At 49.7% G+C, this 18,101-nt stretch overlaps 1 protein-coding gene across 4 annotated transcripts in view; it reads left to right on the forward strand.

Annotated features, from left to right (window-relative positions):
- TNRC6C (trinucleotide repeat containing 6C) overlaps window positions 1-14,390 on the forward strand; it is a 73,627-nt gene extending 59,237 nt beyond the window's left edge. The window contains exons 13-20 of one of the 4 annotated variants that reach the window (XM_012661340.1): window positions 1,888-2,055; window positions 3,059-3,250; window positions 3,734-3,877; window positions 6,788-6,904; window positions 8,632-8,826; window positions 9,987-10,057; window positions 10,719-10,858; window positions 12,370-14,390. In XM_012661340.1, the coding sequence (XP_012516794.1) occupies window positions 1,888-2,055; window positions 3,059-3,250; window positions 3,734-3,877; window positions 6,788-6,904; window positions 8,632-8,826; window positions 9,987-10,057; window positions 10,719-10,858; window positions 12,370-12,730 (1,388 nt within the window). In that variant the 3' untranslated portion in view covers window positions 12,731-14,390. The remainder of the gene's footprint in view (window positions 1-1,887; window positions 2,056-3,058; window positions 3,251-3,733; window positions 3,878-6,787; window positions 6,905-8,631; window positions 8,827-9,986; window positions 10,058-10,718; window positions 10,859-12,369) is intronic. The other 3 variants (XM_012661342.1, XM_012661343.1, XM_012661341.1) reach the window with 3 other exon arrangements.
- Window positions 14,391-18,101: the final 3,711 nt, after the last annotated feature.

Here is an 18,101-nt window from a genome sequence, read left to right on the forward strand (position 1 = left end):
TCGATAACATTTTATAATATTCACATTAAAGTTACAAATGTATTGAAAACAAATAGCTAATGAAGTGTAGGAAACTTTGCCTGTCTTGTTGGCTCTCAGCACTTCTCTGCAGCAGCACCTATGTTGAAGAGTCTATTAAAAACTAAGCGACTCACATAAAGAAGCCAGCAGCCCAAGACCCCACCCACCTTCTGTCTCCCATGGTCAGCCTCTTCTTAGTCTCTTGCCTCCTGAAATTGATTGTCTGGATGGGAAGATCAGTGTATAAACAGGAAAAAATAACCTTGATGCCCAGTGATATTTAATTCATAAACTACTCAAGGGCAGACTTACAAAGCAAACATCACTTGAGTGGCAAAAGAGAAATCAGAGAATGGGATTTAAGCTTGAACCTCAAACAAACTAGTAGAATTCAATAAATAAAGAGGAAGCCTTTTCAAATAAAGGGGAAGCTGCCTACAGGAGTAGAAAAGAAAGGGAGCTGGCATACCCTAGGGCATGGTGGCCAGGGCCAGGCCAGCCTAGCTGACTTGCGGAGGGATCACGAAAACCAGAGGGGAAGTTGGAAGAGATGGCTTAGGGCCAAATTGTGGAATTTGGAGAGCTTTGAAGTCCAGGCTAAAGCCCTGCGCTTGTTGCCACCTCACCTGACTAAATCTGTACAAGTGTAAATGAAGATCTATAAAGCAAAGATTGCAAGTAGGTAGCCCCTTGCCAGTATCAGACTTGGAAAGGTGTTTTGTTAGGTCTGCAAAGTGTGTGGGTGTGGGTGTGTGTGTGTGGGTGTGTGTGTGTGCGCGCGTATATGTTAATTGCCAACATGCAAAAATTGGGAAAAATGGCTTCTGGCTTCTCTTAAAAATGGCCAGGCCACAGCGGGTCTGTGTTCTATATGGCAGTAACTGGCTGCCCTAGTGGCACCTGCTTATTTTGACACTGTCTGGTTTGCCACAGTCCCCACCATGCCCACTTAGCTCCTGTAGGCATTTGAATTTGCGGCCCCTGATATAAAGAACCAAAATGTTCAGTACCTTACTTAGCAGTAAAGGTTCACTTTGCTTACGTACCATATGGCACATATGGACATACGGTATGGGATGTATGTACATGGTACGGGAACTGCAGCTGTTAGAAAATGATCTGTAATGCCAGGTTGCATCTCTGTTGGTTACTCCTTCCAACTGGGTGTCTGTCCCACTGCTAACTGGTGTCCCCATCAGGAACTCTTTACTGCCAGCTTTTTATCACCATCCTCCTCATCATTTTTCTCCATTAACTTAGCGTGGTATGGGTCCCTGGCAGAGAAACAAACCCAAGAGCATCAGCTCACCAGTACAGCGGGGGGCAGATGGCAGCACCCACACTCTCAAATAGTTTAATTCCTTAAAAATAGTTTGATATGTAATTCATAAACTTCTTAAGAACAGACTTTTATAAAGTTAATTTGCTAAAGGTAGAATTGAATTATCCCCACCAGCTTGCTCTATAGGTGGTAGTTTAGAACTCTGAAAGTTTTTTTTAATCTGGTGAGTTTCCATAAGATATCCCAAAATCAGAAAAGATTTTCCTAATTATTTGGATTCGTTCTATTTTTCTGTGGACTCTGATTGAGAAGCCTCAGGACCATGTTTATTTAGCACCGAAACAAGTAAAATGAAGAGAATTATGGGCCTTCCTTAAGTAAAGACTGTTAGCATTTTCACCTTAATTTAGGAATAATACACCTAGAAATACCTGTTAAGAAGACAAAAATTGTTTTTTCATCAGCACTAAAAGTCACAGGTAAAGTATTTGGCCGTGAATGAGAACTGCGACATCCTCTAGGAGAGCTTCAGAGTGACATCATTTAGAGGAGTGGGCGTATCCTAACAGCATCTCTGTTTTTAGCTGGACTGAACCCAAACATGAATGTCAACAGCATAGACATGACCGGTGGTTTGTCGGTGAAGGACCCGTCTCAGTCCCAGTCCCGCCTCCCTCAGTGGACACACCCCAACTCCATGGATAACTTGTCCAGTGCTGCTTCTCCCCTGGATCAGAACCCTGGCAAGCACGGTGGGTCCTGGCCGGGTGCCCACAGCGGGGGTTAGTGCGGCTCGTTAACTGATCAGCCTGCTGCATAGCATGCTCTGCGTTTCTAAGACCTCAGTCTGAAAGTTGAATAAAACATGCTCCGTTCCAGTACAGGTACATAAGGCCTCAGCTAGTCAGACTTCCTGAATGCGTCAAATTTCTTGAATCCCAGCCATCAGATCTTAGCTACAAACCCAGAAGTAATTGAAAATGCCCAAGAGCAGCAAGCATATAGCTCATAGCCTGTATGCTTTTTATTTATATCTGTATTTGTCAACAAAAAATTGAGTCTACTGAAAAGTTTTTTCAATAAAATGATAAAAGACAAATAGAAAATCAAATGCTTAGAAAGGAGGAAAAAGCAAAAATACTAACCACAGAGATAATCTCACTGTTAAGCATTAAATTTAACTATGAACTTCCTGGTAGAATAAGCAGCAAAGGAAACGTAATAGGTTATATCATTTTCTCTTGATATAGACCATTCTGAAAAGAAAAAATTCTTTCTAATGGTTTCTTTATGGAAAATCATCACTACATCTGAGACTTCTTTGGCAGGAGAGAGCGCCGTTGCCTATGGCGGATTGGTTTGGTCCATATGAATTTAACGCCCAGTTCTTCCATAGCGAGGGCAGCAGAGTAAAGGGAGGGAAGGACACAGAGACAACACGAACCCACGATTAGCAAATTTGACAGCTAACCACAAAGACTCACAAGTTGTCCCCAGAAAGGTTTTATGGGCAGCTTCCCGTGCTATGGATATGCATTCTGTAAAGATTTCCAACTTAAACTAAAGCGGTTCTTCGAGGGCTTTGGTCTTTCAAGGACAAAGTTACTGATTCTTGGAGAATCCTAGACCAAGCTTACAATTCATGTAACTCTGAAGAGGGCGAGGCTTTAGACCTGGACAGGAAGGCTGGCAGGGTGTCCTAGTGCCTGCCGTGGAGAGTGTTCACTCAGTTCTTCGCTCCTGTTGGCCTTGTAGGTGCTATCCCTGGAGGTCTGAGCATTGGGCCTCCAGGTAAGTCCTCCATTGACGACTCCTATGGCCGGTACGATTTAATCCAGAACAGTGAGTCACCAGCCAGTCCTCCTGTAGCTGTTCCCCATAGCTGGTCACGTGCCAAATCTGACAGCGATAAAATCTCAAATGGCTCCAGCATCAACTGGCCCCCAGGTAAGAGCGTGCGGCGCCTCTGTGCAACGGCAGGTCAGAACGTGCTGGGGAGAGGGATTAGGCCTGAGAGGAGCCAGAATCTGAGCTAAGGATTCTGGAAGCATTAAGCCATGGCTTTGGCATTTTCATTAGAAATCCATTTGTCAGATAGTCTTGGGTATGGTCGGCATCCAGTGTTTTCTGTATTCCCTTAGTTCAGTATAAGGAGTGGGAGGGGATTGTGGGGAGGGGGCACTGTATGCTATCTGGTAAAATTATTCAGACCCTGTATGGAAACTATCTTAATGTAGTAACTATAATACCTGGTTCCAGTTTGTTCCAAAGGATTGATTATTTAATGGAAGAAAGTCTAAAGTATGCCTCTTAACTTAATTAGCAGATTATAAAAATTTCTACAAACGGGGAAAAAAACCTTTCAAAATGTCATGAAGCAATGTGCAGGTCCTCTGATATGTGGCTTCTTGTCTTGGTTTCTATAAACAGAATTCCATCCTGGAGTTCCATGGAAAGGACTTCAGAATATCGATCCCGAGAATGACCCTGACGTCACTCCTGGCAGTGTCCCCACCGGGCCTACCATCAACACCACCATCCAGGATGTCAACCGCTACCTCCTCAAGAGTGGAGGTGAGGGGAGGGGCTGCTCCGCCTGCCTCTGTGTGGGAAGGTCTCTCTAGACCCTTTTGGAGACGTCAGGGGTGACAGGTTGGGCTGTGAGGCGGGGCGGTATAAGGCACAGTTGATGGCCTTTTCTAATCCTCAGAAGCAGTGTAAGAAGATACCAGGTAGTGCGTATGGGGAAAATGGAGATGGATTTGGGGGTAAGCGGGGAAAATGGAGATGGATTTGGGGGTAAGCGGGGAAAATGGAGATGGATTTGGGATAAGTGGGGAAAATGGAGATGGATTTAGGGTAAGTGGGGAAAATGGAGATGGATTTGGGGTAAGCGTTTTTGCCAGCTTTATTAATAGATTATGTTTTCCATGGAAGGGTCCTCTCTGATGAAGTTTCATCACAGGTTCTATCACGTGGTGAACTAGAGTACCGTAGGTACGTAGCACTAGTAAGGCCACTTAGATAGTTCCCAAAACATTACTTGAGGTTTCCCACTTGAAACATGCCCTGTTGGAACCATGTGTTTGCTTCTATGGTTCCTTAAAGTGATAGCTTCTCAAAGTGTCCGTGGCTCAGCCAGAAAGCCAACGTGAGTGCAGGTCACCCTCTCATTTGTTCCTCCACTGTGCGTTTCCGGCTTGATGCAGCTGCTTCTTAGAGCAGGGGCATTGTGGGTGTTCCTGCTGTTGGGGACCAGTGAGCGGGAAAGGGAGCCAGCACAGGACAGCAAGGGGCAAACTGAGGTGCCAGCCAGAGTCAGAGACCCGGCCCTCCCTGCACATCACACCTGGCATGGCACCAGGGTTGTGCCAGAGCAGGGCAAGTTGGTCAGTGTATTTTGAGGATCGTGGAGAAGTGGGATGCAGACTGTGCTGGTCCAGGCCAGAGAATGGAACCGCAGCTCTGGGTTAAAGAGATCAGCGGCCACCCGGCCTGGTGACGGGAAGCTCCACATGCACGTTGTATGACCTCCAAGGGACTTGGCGTTTGGGGTCGTGTGAATGCTGTGTGTCTCAGGTGGGTCCTAAGCCTGCCTTGGCACAGAAAGGTGGACATTGGCGGTCAGTGGGGGTCAGCTCAGGCCACATGTGCCAGGCCCCTCCTCCGCCTGTGACCAACCCAAGCGCTGGGAAGCCTTCAGTCCTCCACCTTGGTGCCCCTGTGGTTGTGTTTCCAGACACGTTAGGGTCTGGCACTGAGAGAGAGGGGAGTGCAGCGAGCATACCTCCGTGTGCAGGTTGCTAACAGAAACAGCAGCACCACGCTGGGCGGCGCCCTGCCCCGGCTGCTGCCAGCCTCCTCTGCAGACCGACACCTGGCTCGGGGACCCGGCCACAGGCCTTGTGTCACTGCGTGACCCTCGTGATAGAAAGTACAAAGAGAAAGACATTAAGGAAACATGCCCTAGAAGGACAACAGTGAGAAACAGCCACAGCTCTCTTGATGTTGGCTCGTTTGTTTTACGTATTTTTATCGTGGAATTTTCTGGGTTTTTTTATTGAGTATATTGGATGTGGATTTTTAATTTACTTTTTTTGCTTTTTATTTATTGCCGTGGGCATTAAGTTCTGATTTATACTGAAAATTTGTATGAGCCTAGTATTTGTATGTTGTTTATAGTTTTAACCTCATGAAGTGAATGCGAACCAGAACGGTAAAAGGCAGCCGTGCCGTTTCGTAGTGTACTGACGTAAACGCTCCGGTGAGAACGGAAAACTCACTGCACTCTTAGGGGACACATTTCACTATCGCAACTAAAAGTTTCAAAACTAGAGCACTGTTAAAATCTGAATACCCTATTGTTAATTATAAAAGAAATACTATGTAGGGTTAACGGTCTATAACCCTGGGATCTTAGGTTGGTTATATTTGCTGGTAAATGAAAGAGGAGCATTCAGGAAGTAGCTTGGGGTGTCAGTAGAGCTGGCCCCTTTTAAAATTGAAGACTTGCAGATTACAAATAAAGTTCAACTTTCAGCAACTCTGGTGCCCTCGTTCTAAGGAGGTTGCTTACAGCAGGGCAGCTGCAGACAGCTGTGCAGACCGTACACTGCACGAGTCCAGGAGAGGCCGCGTGCCTGGTAGTCTCGGTGAAGGACACCCCTGAGGCTGTTGAGTGCACAGAAGCCATCAGATTCTGTGTGTGGTAAGGAATGTGACCACCAGACCGTGCCCGTGTCCGCTCCAGCAGCGGCATCCCCAGGCTGGCGGGGTCGCTGTGCGACCGAGGGGAGCTTTCTTTCCGTGCTGCTTCCACCCACACTGTCACCGTCACTCCATCCGCGTTCTTCCCCAGCTGCTCGCTTGCTTCGCAGAGTTGAGAGGGAGAGTGACATTAATAAAACAAACCAAACAGCACGGGGCCGAGCTTTTTCACAAGGAATCAAGGTGTGTTAAGGATGGCCCATAGGCCCCGAGTCTCGCAGGTACAGGGACAAGCTTTCCTCAAAACAGAAAACTGTAATTTTAAGGATAGAATAACTCAAGTTCATATACACAGTTCATAGGACAGATGTCTTTTCATTATTCCTCTATTACAAAAGAAATGGAACCAAGCACAGTGGCACCTGTCTAGAGTCCCAGTTGCTTGAGATCCTGAGGTGGGAGGGCCGCTTGAGCCCGGAAGTTTGAGACCAGCCTGGGCAACATAGTGAGACCCCAGCTCTAAAATATTTTAGAAGCGAGAGAGAAATACGGATGGAGCTAATGGGACGCCCAAGTCAGAAGAACTGCTGCGGGGGCTCGGTCGGAGACGTGCCTGTGTCTTCCTTCCCACGGCACGCTTCATTTGCAGGCTTCTGTCCCACACAGCAGCTGAGGGAAACATTCATCCTTGGTTGTTGCGATCATCAGGCCCCAAAGTCAGAGCTGCTAACCCGCACACCGCCGCCCGCTTGCTTAGTGCCGTGTTTGGTTCTGCAGGGTCCTCCCCACCGTCATCTCAGAATGCCACGCTGCCTTCCTCGAGTGCCTGGCCGCTCAGTGCCTCTGGCTACAGCAGCTCTTTCAGCAGCATCGCATCCGCACCTAGCGTTGCAGGTACGCAGCTGGCCTCCCGACCGCAGGTAGCATTTTCCTTCCTTCCCCAACGAAACTCTGACAGGCCCCAGCTTCTCCTGGTGGTCTGTTTACTCCCTGAGCTGGGAGGCCATGTGGCGTGATGGAGAACGGGCGGGGACTTTGCCTCGGAACAGCCGCGGCACCTTGGGCACATCTCCTTCCTCGAGCAAGAGTGGAAGTGACGGTGTCTCCCCCAGGAGGCATGAGGATCACACGACCGTGTGGATCTGCCGCCTTCCCTCTTACTCCCCACGGCTGCAAGGCCAGGGCGCGCAGGGTTTTAGAGACTTCGGAGGCAGGCAGCTGCTCGGAATTGGCCGTTGAGTTTGCCGTGAGGAGTGGAGGAGACCACAGCAGGTCTCGTTATTAACTCCCAGCACCGGAGTGGGACTGTTTTCCATTTCTTGGACAAATGTAATATCTGAAGTATTTACATATCACCATGGACTGTACAAGTCTTTCAGGCTTAGAGGAGAATTCAGAAGTTTTATGACAAAAGATATAAAGAGATATAGACACATACACTCAAACAAAATGTGTAACATATTTGTTAATAGATACAGAACTTAAATAAGGAGGGTTTATTGTTTATAAATTTCTTCAAATATATTTCTGTATTCCATTGCACCTTCTCATCCAGATTGTTCTAAAACCAGTGTAAGAATGCTGTAGGGATTCTTTTAACACCAGTGCTGAGGGGAGAAAGTAGTCTTGATGTAGTTTGGCATCTTATTCACAAAAACAAAATGAGCTTCCAGATTATTTTTGTTTCCGCTAATGTTTACAAAGGGGGTGTATTTAGGCCTTTAGTACCTTCATGATCATTTGGCTAAAGAGAAAGGGCAAAGTCGTCATCCTTCCTACAGCTGCGGCAGCTTTTCATGACATTTTTATTTCTCTGATCAATGACACCTTCTCTAAGATGAGTGTTCATTTCGAAGTCGAAGTCAACTCTGGGAACCAGGCTTGGAGGCCCCCAAGGTCGGTTTGCACGGGACCCAGCCCTGTCTGCACAGGGCCACGAGGCCAGCGGAAGCAGCGTCCGGGGTTCTGCTCCTCCCCACTGAGCCCTCACGTACTGGAGGGCTGGGGCTGGTGGTTGTTAGGGGTCTTTTTGTTTGTTTTTTCCCAAAGGGCCTTGAAACTGTGCTTCCCCAGCCAACACGCCAAGATGCTAAACATCAGCTCAGGGTGGCTGGGCCACATGCGTTCTCCACAGTGTGCTGTACAGAGAGCTTCTGGGAGCTTTGCAAGAGAACGGTGGTAGAGGGGGAGGTGCGGCTGTGTCGGAAGGAGCACAGCTTCTGAAGGGGACACGTACTCAGAGGAATAGCACAGGAAGGATGTGTGCGCGTGATGCTTTTGACCTTGACTGATTAGTTACGTTTTAAGTTAGCTTTAACACCGAACTATGAAAATGCTATTTTCTTGATGGCAGATTCGTGTCTGGTACATTTAGCAAATTGATGAAGTGTCAGCAATACTGGCAGAGTCTACACTGAACACATGCAGACCCTGTCTCTGAGCAGAAATTAGAGCTCATGCCCCAGGGGTCTCGCATCGAGCTGCTTTACGTGGTGTTTCTTTTTTATCACTCAGTCTGCTGGCGTCCGAGGCCCTCTGTGTAGCTCCCCAAACACGCCAGTGACTTGGATTTTTCTTCGTTGTCTCAAGAATGCATTTGCTCCATTTCTCTGCCTTTCTAGGTAAACTGTCAGACATTAAATCAACGTGGTCCTCTGGCCCAGCCTCCCACACACAAGCCTCTCTGTCTCATGAACTGTGGAAGGTGCCCAGAAACACTACTGCACCTACAAGGCCACCTCCAGGGTTAACCAATCCCAAGCCTTCCTCCACCTGGGGCGCCAGCCCCCTCGGCTGGACCAGCTCCTACTCCTCGGGTAAGTTCCGTGCTCCTCCCCTGCTTTGCTTATCCTCGGGGGCGTGCTTATCACTTTGTCCTCAGCCTCCTCTGTGAAGACCTGGAGCCTGGGAGGGGTTGGGAGAGAGCCGAAGCCACCCCAGACTTCGCAGGCGTTGGCCAAGTGAGCGGCGCTTTCAGATCAGCCCTGGGTGTGCTGGCCACAGCAGGTCTGCTTTGGGCCAGGAGGTCCCAGGCAGTCCCAGCACCCATCAGGGGCCCACACTGGCCAGCGCCATCCTCAACAGTGCTGTTGCCGTACCCTGGGCCCTCGGGGGAGGCCAGACCCCTTCTGGGCTCCCCAACCTCAGTCCCCCACCAGCCAGCACAAGGGTCTTGATTTCTACTTTCTGTATTTGCTTCTCCACAAGATTTCATCAGAACACAAGGGCTTTCTAGGCCAAAAGCAAAACAAACCCCACCAATTTGAAAACTGCAACTCTATCAGAATATTACGGTTCTGTAGGCTTCCTTCAGGTGCCACGTGCTCAACCTTACAGATGAAAGAAATGTACTGGGCATTCAAGAAACTGAAGATTTTCCACCTCTGTCCTGAAGTTGACCCAAGGTCTTCCCACCTGGGATGACTAGTGGGCATCAAGGGGCCGGGGCCTCCCCCAGGGCCCAGCGCCTGGGCGCCTGCGCAGGATGAGATCAGAGGGCACTGCCTGAGCCCATTGCCCCTAAAAAAAAAAAAAAAACTAGAGACTTAAATCAGCTACAGGAGGTTTGAAAATAACTGTTTTTCAGCCTTTTAATAGCAGCGCCTATGGATTTGCTCTGTCTTATTAACCAGTAGAATCATAGAGCATTGGTTCTGCATGGGGCAGGGCACACAGGGGTGGGACCGCGCACCCCTCAGGCGCAGGAAGGGAGCACAGGTCTCCCGGGCTGGCGGGAACGCCCAGCAAATCCGGGTTCTCACGGGGCGGCGGGCAGGGCGTCTGCGGGGATTGCGAGGCTTCGGTTTACCGAAAGATAAAGTGGCATTTCATAGGTTGAGAAAGGCTGTCCTAGAGCGCAGTGCTAGTCTGTGCTGCCGTGCACTTCATGTGGGCTCGGCGACTGGGGAAGGGGCTTCGCTGTCTGGCGAGCACGGGGCCTCGCCAACGAGTTCTTCCCCCCGGGCTTGTTGTGCAGGTTCTGCGTGGAGCACCGACACCTCAGGAAGAACAAGCAGCTGGCTCGTTCTTCGAAACCTCACACCCCAGGTACGGGCACCGGCGCCCACGGCGTCACGAAGCATGATCTGAGAAGCGTTCCCCCTGGCCCCTGATGCAGATGAGTCTGTGGTGGGTCCCCTCATTCAGGGTCCAGAAGTGACACCGGCACACATGGAGATAAGCGAGTGCCAGAATCAGGCTCCAGCAGCAGTGAGCAGACATGGCCCCGAGGCCTCCTTCAGCCATGTTCCTGGTGGATTGTTTACCTGTGCATTCAGGGCTGAAAATGCATGCCTCTGTAAACAGAAACACTTGTCTTATAACCACCAGTCAAGAGTAATTTGGCCAACTCAGACCGTGCCGCCAGCCAGTCCCTTCCCGGGGTCCCAGCTATGCCAACCTGCACAGCTCCCGAGGCTTTTGTCAGTAGCCAAGCCCTGGCGCCATCTGCAAACCAAAGGTTCCGCATGATGTGTTCTGGTGAAGGGAGAGCAGCTTCCAAACGGGGTTTTTCTCCTTCGTCTGATGAGCTTAACTGAGCCACAGAGGTGTACAGTGTTAATACCACAAAGCCATGGATTATTAAGCCCTTTTAAGGAAAGACATTTAGCTGGTGTTCAGTGCATCCAATTTTATATACTTTTTTTTAAGAATGTAGTGAAAGAAATCAGAGCAAAGCTCACTCGTGCCCCTGTGCTTCCTCGATCAGATCGATGGTTCTACACTGCGGACATTGTGTTTGCAACACGGGCCTCTCATCACATTCCACCTGAATCTGACTCAAGGCAACGCCGTGGTCCGGTACAGCTCCAAGGAGGAAGCTGCCAAGGCCCAGAAGTCTCTGCACATGTATGTGTCTTTGCAGCCACCTCCGCACTGCCAAGTAGCTGCCAGTCCCCAGAGTGTTAGGTTGGGGTGTTGCGTGAGTTTCCTGGGGCTGCCATAACAAAGTGTACCACAAGCTGGGTGCCTTAAACAACACATGTATTTCCTCACAGTTCTGGAGGCTGGAAGTCCAAGATCAAGGTGTGAGCAGGCTTGTGGGTTTCTTCTGAGGCCTCTGTGCTTGGCTGTAGATACCCACCCTCCCCCTGGGTCTGCACAGGGTCGTGTCTCTGTGCGTGGCTGTGTCTTAATCTCCTCTCCTTACAAGGACCCCAGTCACATGGGATCAGGGCCCACCCCATGGTAATTTAACTACTTCTTCTAAGCTCCATCTCCAAACACAATCTCAGGTGGAGGCGCTGGGGTCAGAACTTCGCACACGGATGGGGCAAGTCAGCTCCTGACGGGCATCCCGGCCAGTTTGGTTTCTCCTGCTGCCGAGTTTACCACGGCCATGCCCCTCGCTAGGGCAGGGCTCCCCAGAGAGTACATGCAGGGCCCGGTGGTAGAAAGAAAGCACTCTCACCAGGCAGAGCCTGAGGGGTATGACAGGTTCCCACGGAAACCCAGCAGTGATCCTCTTGGCCAACCCCGTTCTCCCCAATGAAAGGGTGCTTTCGATACCGCGTGTAAGTAGGCCTGCTAAGAAACTGCACTTGAGATGTGGGACCTGGAACTTAGTTATTCCTACTTTTAGCCCAGGATGCAAATTAGACTGATCCTAAATGATCCCCAAGTTAGTTAATGGTGTGTTTATGCAGTTGAAATGTACTCCAGCCGGGCGCAGTGGCACGCACCTGTAGTCCCAGCTACTCGGGAGACAGGAGGATCGCTTGAGCTCAGGAGTTCGAGGCTGCAGTGAGCTATGATCAGGCCACTGCACTCCAGCCGGGGCGACAGAGCAAGATCCCATCTCTTAAAAAAAAAAAAGGCCTGGCGTGGTGGCTCACACCTGTAATCCTGGCACTCTGGGAGGCCGAGGCGGGTGGATCGCTCAAGGTCAGGAGTTCGAGACCAGCCTGAGCAAGAGCGAGACCCCATCTCTACTAAAAAAAAAATAGAAAGAAATGATCTGCACAACTAAAAATATATACATAGAAAAAATTAGCTGGGCATGGTGGCGCATGCCTGTAGTCCCAGCTACTCGGGAGGCTGAGGCAGAAGGATCACTTGAGCCCAGGAGTTTGAGGTTGCTGTGAGCTAGGCTGATGCCACGGCACTCACTCTAGCCTGGGCAACAAAGCGAGACTCTGTCTCAAAAAAAAAAAAAAGGAAAGAAAATGTACTCTATATACAAGTACAACTGTTACATAATTCTAAAATGAGGAAAAAATTCGTAATATGGGTTTGGAAATAGCAATGGCAAAACGTAAGGCATAGGACGACTCCTGGCGGCCCTTCCCATCTCGGAGCGCCAGTGCTGCAGACTCAGCAGGACCGGGGTGCCCGCTCACGTGACCTGTCTTGCGTTGCAGGTGTGTCCTGGGAAACACTACCATCCTGGCTGAGTTCGCTGGCGAAGAAGAAGTAAATCGCTTCTTAGCCCAAGGCCAAGCGCTGCCGCCCACCTCCAGCTGGCAGTCCAGCAGCGCCACCAGCCAGCCGCGGCTGGGCACCTCTGGCAGCTCCCATGGGCTGGTGCGCAGCGACGCCGGCCACTGGAGTGCTCCGTGCCTGGGTGGCAAGGGGAGCGGTGAGCTGCTGTGGGGCGGGGGGCCCCAGTACTCGAGCAGCCTGTGGGGCCCGCCCAGCGCCGATGACGGCAGGGTGATTGGCAGCCCCACCCCGCTGACCACTCTGCTGCCCGGGGACCTGCTCAGCGGGGAGTCCCTCTAGGAGCCACAATCACCCGCACTAGGAGAGAGCTGGCCCTTCCCAGCCGCGGTGCCGTGGACCCGCTGGCCCTGCGCAGCGGCAGCCCCTTTGAGTACCTCTGTCCAGTTCTGAAGACGAACCTTGGCCGCAGTCCTTGCGAACTGTTCACGCAACAGTGCGGGCTGCGTTTGGTCAGTGTCACATGCTAACGACAGGATGTTCCTCATAGCTTTTATTTTGTGTGTCTTACGTTTGTATGGTGTGTTGTCATTTTGATTTTTTAAGTATAAAAGCTGCTTAGAATAGTTCTATCATGAAGGGCACTTTTCAGATCGTGGGCTGGAAAGGGTTATTTTATCACGGGGGGAGGGAGGGAGGGGGACGTGAAGCCTATTTAAAATGAGCCTGTGACGATTATGCACATGACCAGAGGCGGCCGATAAGCAGGGCAGAGCCTGGTGCGGGCGGCACAGCGCGCGGCTCCGCGGCGGAAGGCGCGGTCTGTGATCTGCTCTCTGTTCGCCTGGATCCGCCTATGCACATTACCCTTGTTTCATTACTTTTTCATGTCATTTTTTTTTATCCCAAAAAATATTTTTTAAAAGTAAAAAAAAAGACATATCAAACATACAAATACTTGAATCCAGCAGGCCAATAATGAAATGTGAACACTTTCTAAGTCTAATTCTCCACTTCCAGGTTGACATCAGTACACAGAAACAGGCTCTAGGAAAATTTCTGAGTTCATCGCCTATGTGTGTGTGTTGAAACAGAATGTGTGTGTGCACGTGTGTAGTGCGTGCTTCTGCATGGCACGCGCTGTCTATGTTCGTGTGTTTGAAAGCGTGTGAGGGATTTCACTGTGGGTTTCCCTTTTATTCAGTATATGCTTTTTTTTGGCGCATTGGTCAAACGTTTGTTATTGTTATTAGCTTCTAACTTTGCACTGAGTGTCCCTGCCCTCCCTCCAGCTAATCCTAGATGTTAAAGAGAATTCACAGGACAGGGCCGGTGACAATTCACGTGTAAATGTTTACTCAAGGACTCTGTTACTGCGTCTAAAAATTACAGTGTATATCTCTGGAGAAATAATATGTATACCTACCTTTAGCAGCTTTTTATTGTGGACTAATGCAAGAAAGTTATTACCAGAGTATTGCACCATTTTTCCCTTTGGAATATAAAGTTAAAGAGAAAAAACTGTTGTCAAACTGTGGCCATAGATACTTGTACAGAACGGATGGTTCCGCGGAAGGAACGAAACAAGCACTTGGACATGGGTTGTGACTGCTTTTGGAGGAGCCCACGGTTTGGCTCCCACCTGTTTACAGACCTTTTTTCTCCTTCAGACTTTAAATTTAAAAAAAAAATTAAAAAGGAATTAAAAAAAGAAAAAAAAATACTTCCGTCGTAAAGAAACCTATTTTCAGAATGCAGATGCGCTACTTCAGAGCTCTGGGATCGGACAGTGCTGTCCCCTCGGCCGTCGTCGTGGACTCTGTCGATGGTTTCCGCCCCTTCGTCAAAGTGGCGAGGCGTTGTGGCCACTGTCTTGCACATGCCGGACGCGCTCAGGAAAGCCAGGGCTCCCGAGGGCAGCTCCACACCATTTCGTGTATTTTTACACCCAACTCCTAGCACTGAAGATGTTATTAAAAAATAAAAAATTAAAAAAAGAAAAAAAGAAAAAAGAAAAAAAAAACACAAAGACAAAAATACCTAATCTCTAATGTGTAGCAGTTACATATTTACCAAATAATGGACTCAAAAGAAATAGATGTTTGAAGAGTGCTTTATATATTAAAAATTGCTTTATGTTTTAAAAATGATCAATGTTTTGATTGTTTTGCAAGGAAGAAAGACAATGGAATAACATACCCTCAAGTATGTTTTAAAAAAAAATATATGAACATTGTGCTCCCTGCCTGCTTGATCAGGAAACTTGTGCATTACATTTTTTTTAATTAGCTTTTTAATGGTTTTATCAAAAGAAAACAAAAAAACAAAAAAGAAAAAAAAAAGTCCTGCAAGATTGCGGGTCAACAAAAGCTGGTTTTATAGAGGATCATGAACTATGCACAAACTGGGTTCAAGACTTTTCTTCTCGAGTTCAGTAGTGTATTTAGCGGAACGAACCTTCCTCAGAGCGGCTGCATCTCATTGCCATTACATACGACATGCATCTGTATATTCGATGTATGTGTACCTGCATATGTATATCAAATACATGTGTGTGTGCGTGCGTGTGCGCGTGTGTGTGCTCCCAGACATACAGCTCCCGTGCTGCCAGTTAGCACTGAGTTGTAGAAAAACTCCTGATGTTTTAAAATTGGGGATGGAAGTAAGGAATCTGCTTGTTTTCGGATTTTGTTGGGTTTGTTTGATTTTTTGTTCTGTTTTTACCTTTATTTTGAATTTAAGATGTCTGTAACTCTCAGATTAAAAAACAAGTTTGTGGCTCTTAATGTTTTTCCTCATAGAATGTGATTGTTGAAGAACATGCACCGAAAGTTGCTTTCAAAAGTACAACGCTTTGTTGAATCTTAATAAATTGCAATTTTTTCCTTGGCTGTTCAAATTAATGTGTTCTACTTTTCGAAGACAGATATTATCAGTTTTCACTTTGTATGCTGAAATTGGGAAAAATGTCGTCCTGCCATGTGTGTATTTCCTGTTTCCTTTTATGATGTCCTCAGTTTACATATATTAAACTTAGAATTTCAGTTGCTTGACTTGTATGTTACCACGTGTGTTGCAGCTTTGCTGTCGACACTCATTAATGTTAGCTGAGAGCTCAGCAGAGCCTCCAGGCTCCACTGCGGTGCCCGTCTGCATCTGCTGCGTCTGGTCACCAGTCTCGTCCAGGATGGCGGCAGGCCGTGGCCAGGGCCTGCTCAGAGCCCTGTGGAGGATCCCCGCTCACCTGTGCCCAGGACCCAGCGTGGACATGGACATATTTGGAGAGAAGAGAGTAATGAAGGTCTTTTGTGATTCACAGACATTTATCCACTTACCCTTGTGAAGTCGCCTTAGTTAATTTTCACAGAGCGCTTTGTACCACGCAGCTTCCGGTGCTGGGCGAAGCAGCACCATTCTCGCCACGGCACTTGGGTTTGTTTTCTCAGGTCCATTCCTGGAACACTCACCACGACCCTGAACACGTCTAGCGTCAGTGCTTCCAGCTCAGCAGCGTGGTCTCTTGAAGACGAAGGCCCGTGGGGACCCTCACTCGGAGACTAACAGAATGAGTGTCATTCCGCCTCCACTCCTTGGGGCGGTGTCAAAGGTAGACCTGCCTCCCGTGTGTCGATCCCGCGTATGGAGAAGATGGAACCGCCACCACCACCCCACCCTGGCCCCGCAGGGAAGGCCGGGAGCTGCTGGCTCTGACCAGCCTCTCTTGGAAATGGAGAAGGAAAGCACTGAGTGAGTCCTAATCAGGAGAAGAAACTAAACGCTAGAGCAAGAATGAAACTTCGGAAACAGGAAGGTCGGAATGCTCCTGCCGTTCCAAACTAGCGCAGACCTGGAGGCAGCTCCCAGCTCTGCGAGCCAGCCCCTCGGCGATGTTTGCTTTGTGCCTGACGCATCCAGCTTCTGCGCCAGCGCCTGTGCCCCACCCGGGAGAACCAGGTGAGCGCCTTGAGGACGTCCAAAGGATGCAGCAGTCTTCCTGGAGGAGGTGGCATGTGCCCTGGGCCCAAGAGGCTGAATTGGATTTTGACAGACTGGGGGCCTCGGGGGACAGGCAGGAAGCACAACATAAGCCAGGACCCCACGTGAAGACCCAATGCGAGGCCTCGTGGGGCAGGTGTTCCTGGTGCCCAGGTGCGAAAAGAAAACCACAGATGCGGAGCTTCCCTCTGTTTTAACACCATGGAAACAGGCGCCCAGCGGGTGGCAGCACGGTGCGCAAAGAAGGCTGTGGAGACAGGAGGAGAAGCTGCCAGAAGCAGGAGTGTCATGGGGAGCCTGACTCCAGTGACGCAGAAGGCAGATCTGACCGTGGGAAGGGAGGCGGAGACGGGGCACTTGAAGAAGACTCTGCAGGAGCAGCGCCTGGTCAGAGCAAGGAGGCCTGAGCAGGACCGCGAGGGCAGCAGCTGCCTTCCTAGCTTTGCACTTCGGAGTTTGTCGAGGACGCCCGCTGACGCGCCTTCCTCGCGTGGGCCTGGCCTCCCCACCATGAAAACCAGACGCGTTTCCAAACGCCTCCCCAAGCCTCTGGCCTGAGTGTGTGTGTTGGGACGGTCCAGTGCTAGATGGGTCCCAGAACAGGGGTTCTCAGCCTTGGCCCATGTTAGAATTGTCTAGAAATGTTTTAAATCCCCATGCTGGACACATCCAAACCAACTCGGATCTCTGGGTGTGGACCCTGGGCAGCCGTGTTTCTAAAACCTCCCCAGTGGGTTCCAGCGTGCAGCCGACACTGAGAAGCAGTGGCACAGAGGAGCCTTGTCATTCAGCCTGAACTGTCATTGTCATTGTCAAGGATCCACTGGGACGGCAGCTGGCAATTTCCGAGTTTTTTTTTTTTTTTTCCTTGCTAACCTTTTTTTAATTTTTTTTTTCATTTTTTTTTATTTATTTCATCAAATTATGGGTGTACAGATGTTTAGGTAACGTGTGTTGCCCTTGGTTCCCCCCTCAATTTCCAAGTCTTAAGTTGGTCTCACTGGGCAGCTATAGCTAGCTTTTTTTTTTTTGTACCAAAAATAATGTCCTTTACTTCGAATCAGCTGATACATTCACAGCATGCCTTCAGAGGAACACCTAGGCTGGTGTTTGACTGAGTCACTGGCTGCTACTGCCTGACCCAGTGCGCACAGGCCTGCCCGGCACACGCGGTGATTCCACAGACATGTCCCGGGCAGGTTCTTCCCCTTCTCCGTGTGAGCTGCGTGTCCTGCCCTCCTAGAGGAGTTGTGAGGCCAGTGAAGTGGGTTCACCAAATCACAGCTGATGACAATGCTGAGTCAAGCGGTCCCCAACCCTTTTGACACTGGGGACTGGGTTCCTGCAAGACAGTTTTCCATGTAGCGGGCTTGACTCCCCCTCGGGTCATCAGGCCTTGGACTCACGGGGAGCGCAGCCTGCATCTCGCGCATGCGCAGCTTGCAGTGGGGTTCGGGCTCCTACTGAGGGTCTGATGCCGCCGCCGACCTGACGGTGGGGCTCGGCGGTGATGCGAGCAATGGGGAGCAGCTGTTGGTGCAGGTGGGGGTTCACCTGCCTCCTACTGTGTGGCCAGCGGGCGGGGGCTGCCGCAGGTTTAGAGGATAGTGTCTGGATGGATTTGGCCCAGAGACCCCAGCTCAGCCATGCACTGCACGGCCTGCCCACCCAGTCTCACCCAGCAGCACTCGTGCCCAGAAATGCAGCCACAATTCGC

The sequence above is a fragment of the Propithecus coquereli genome, unplaced genomic scaffold (genome assembly GCF_000956105.1).
Source record: "Propithecus coquereli isolate 6110/MARCELLA unplaced genomic scaffold, Pcoq_1.0 Scaffold706, whole genome shotgun sequence".
Taxonomy (NCBI): domain Eukaryota; kingdom Metazoa; phylum Chordata; class Mammalia; order Primates; family Indriidae; genus Propithecus; species Propithecus coquereli.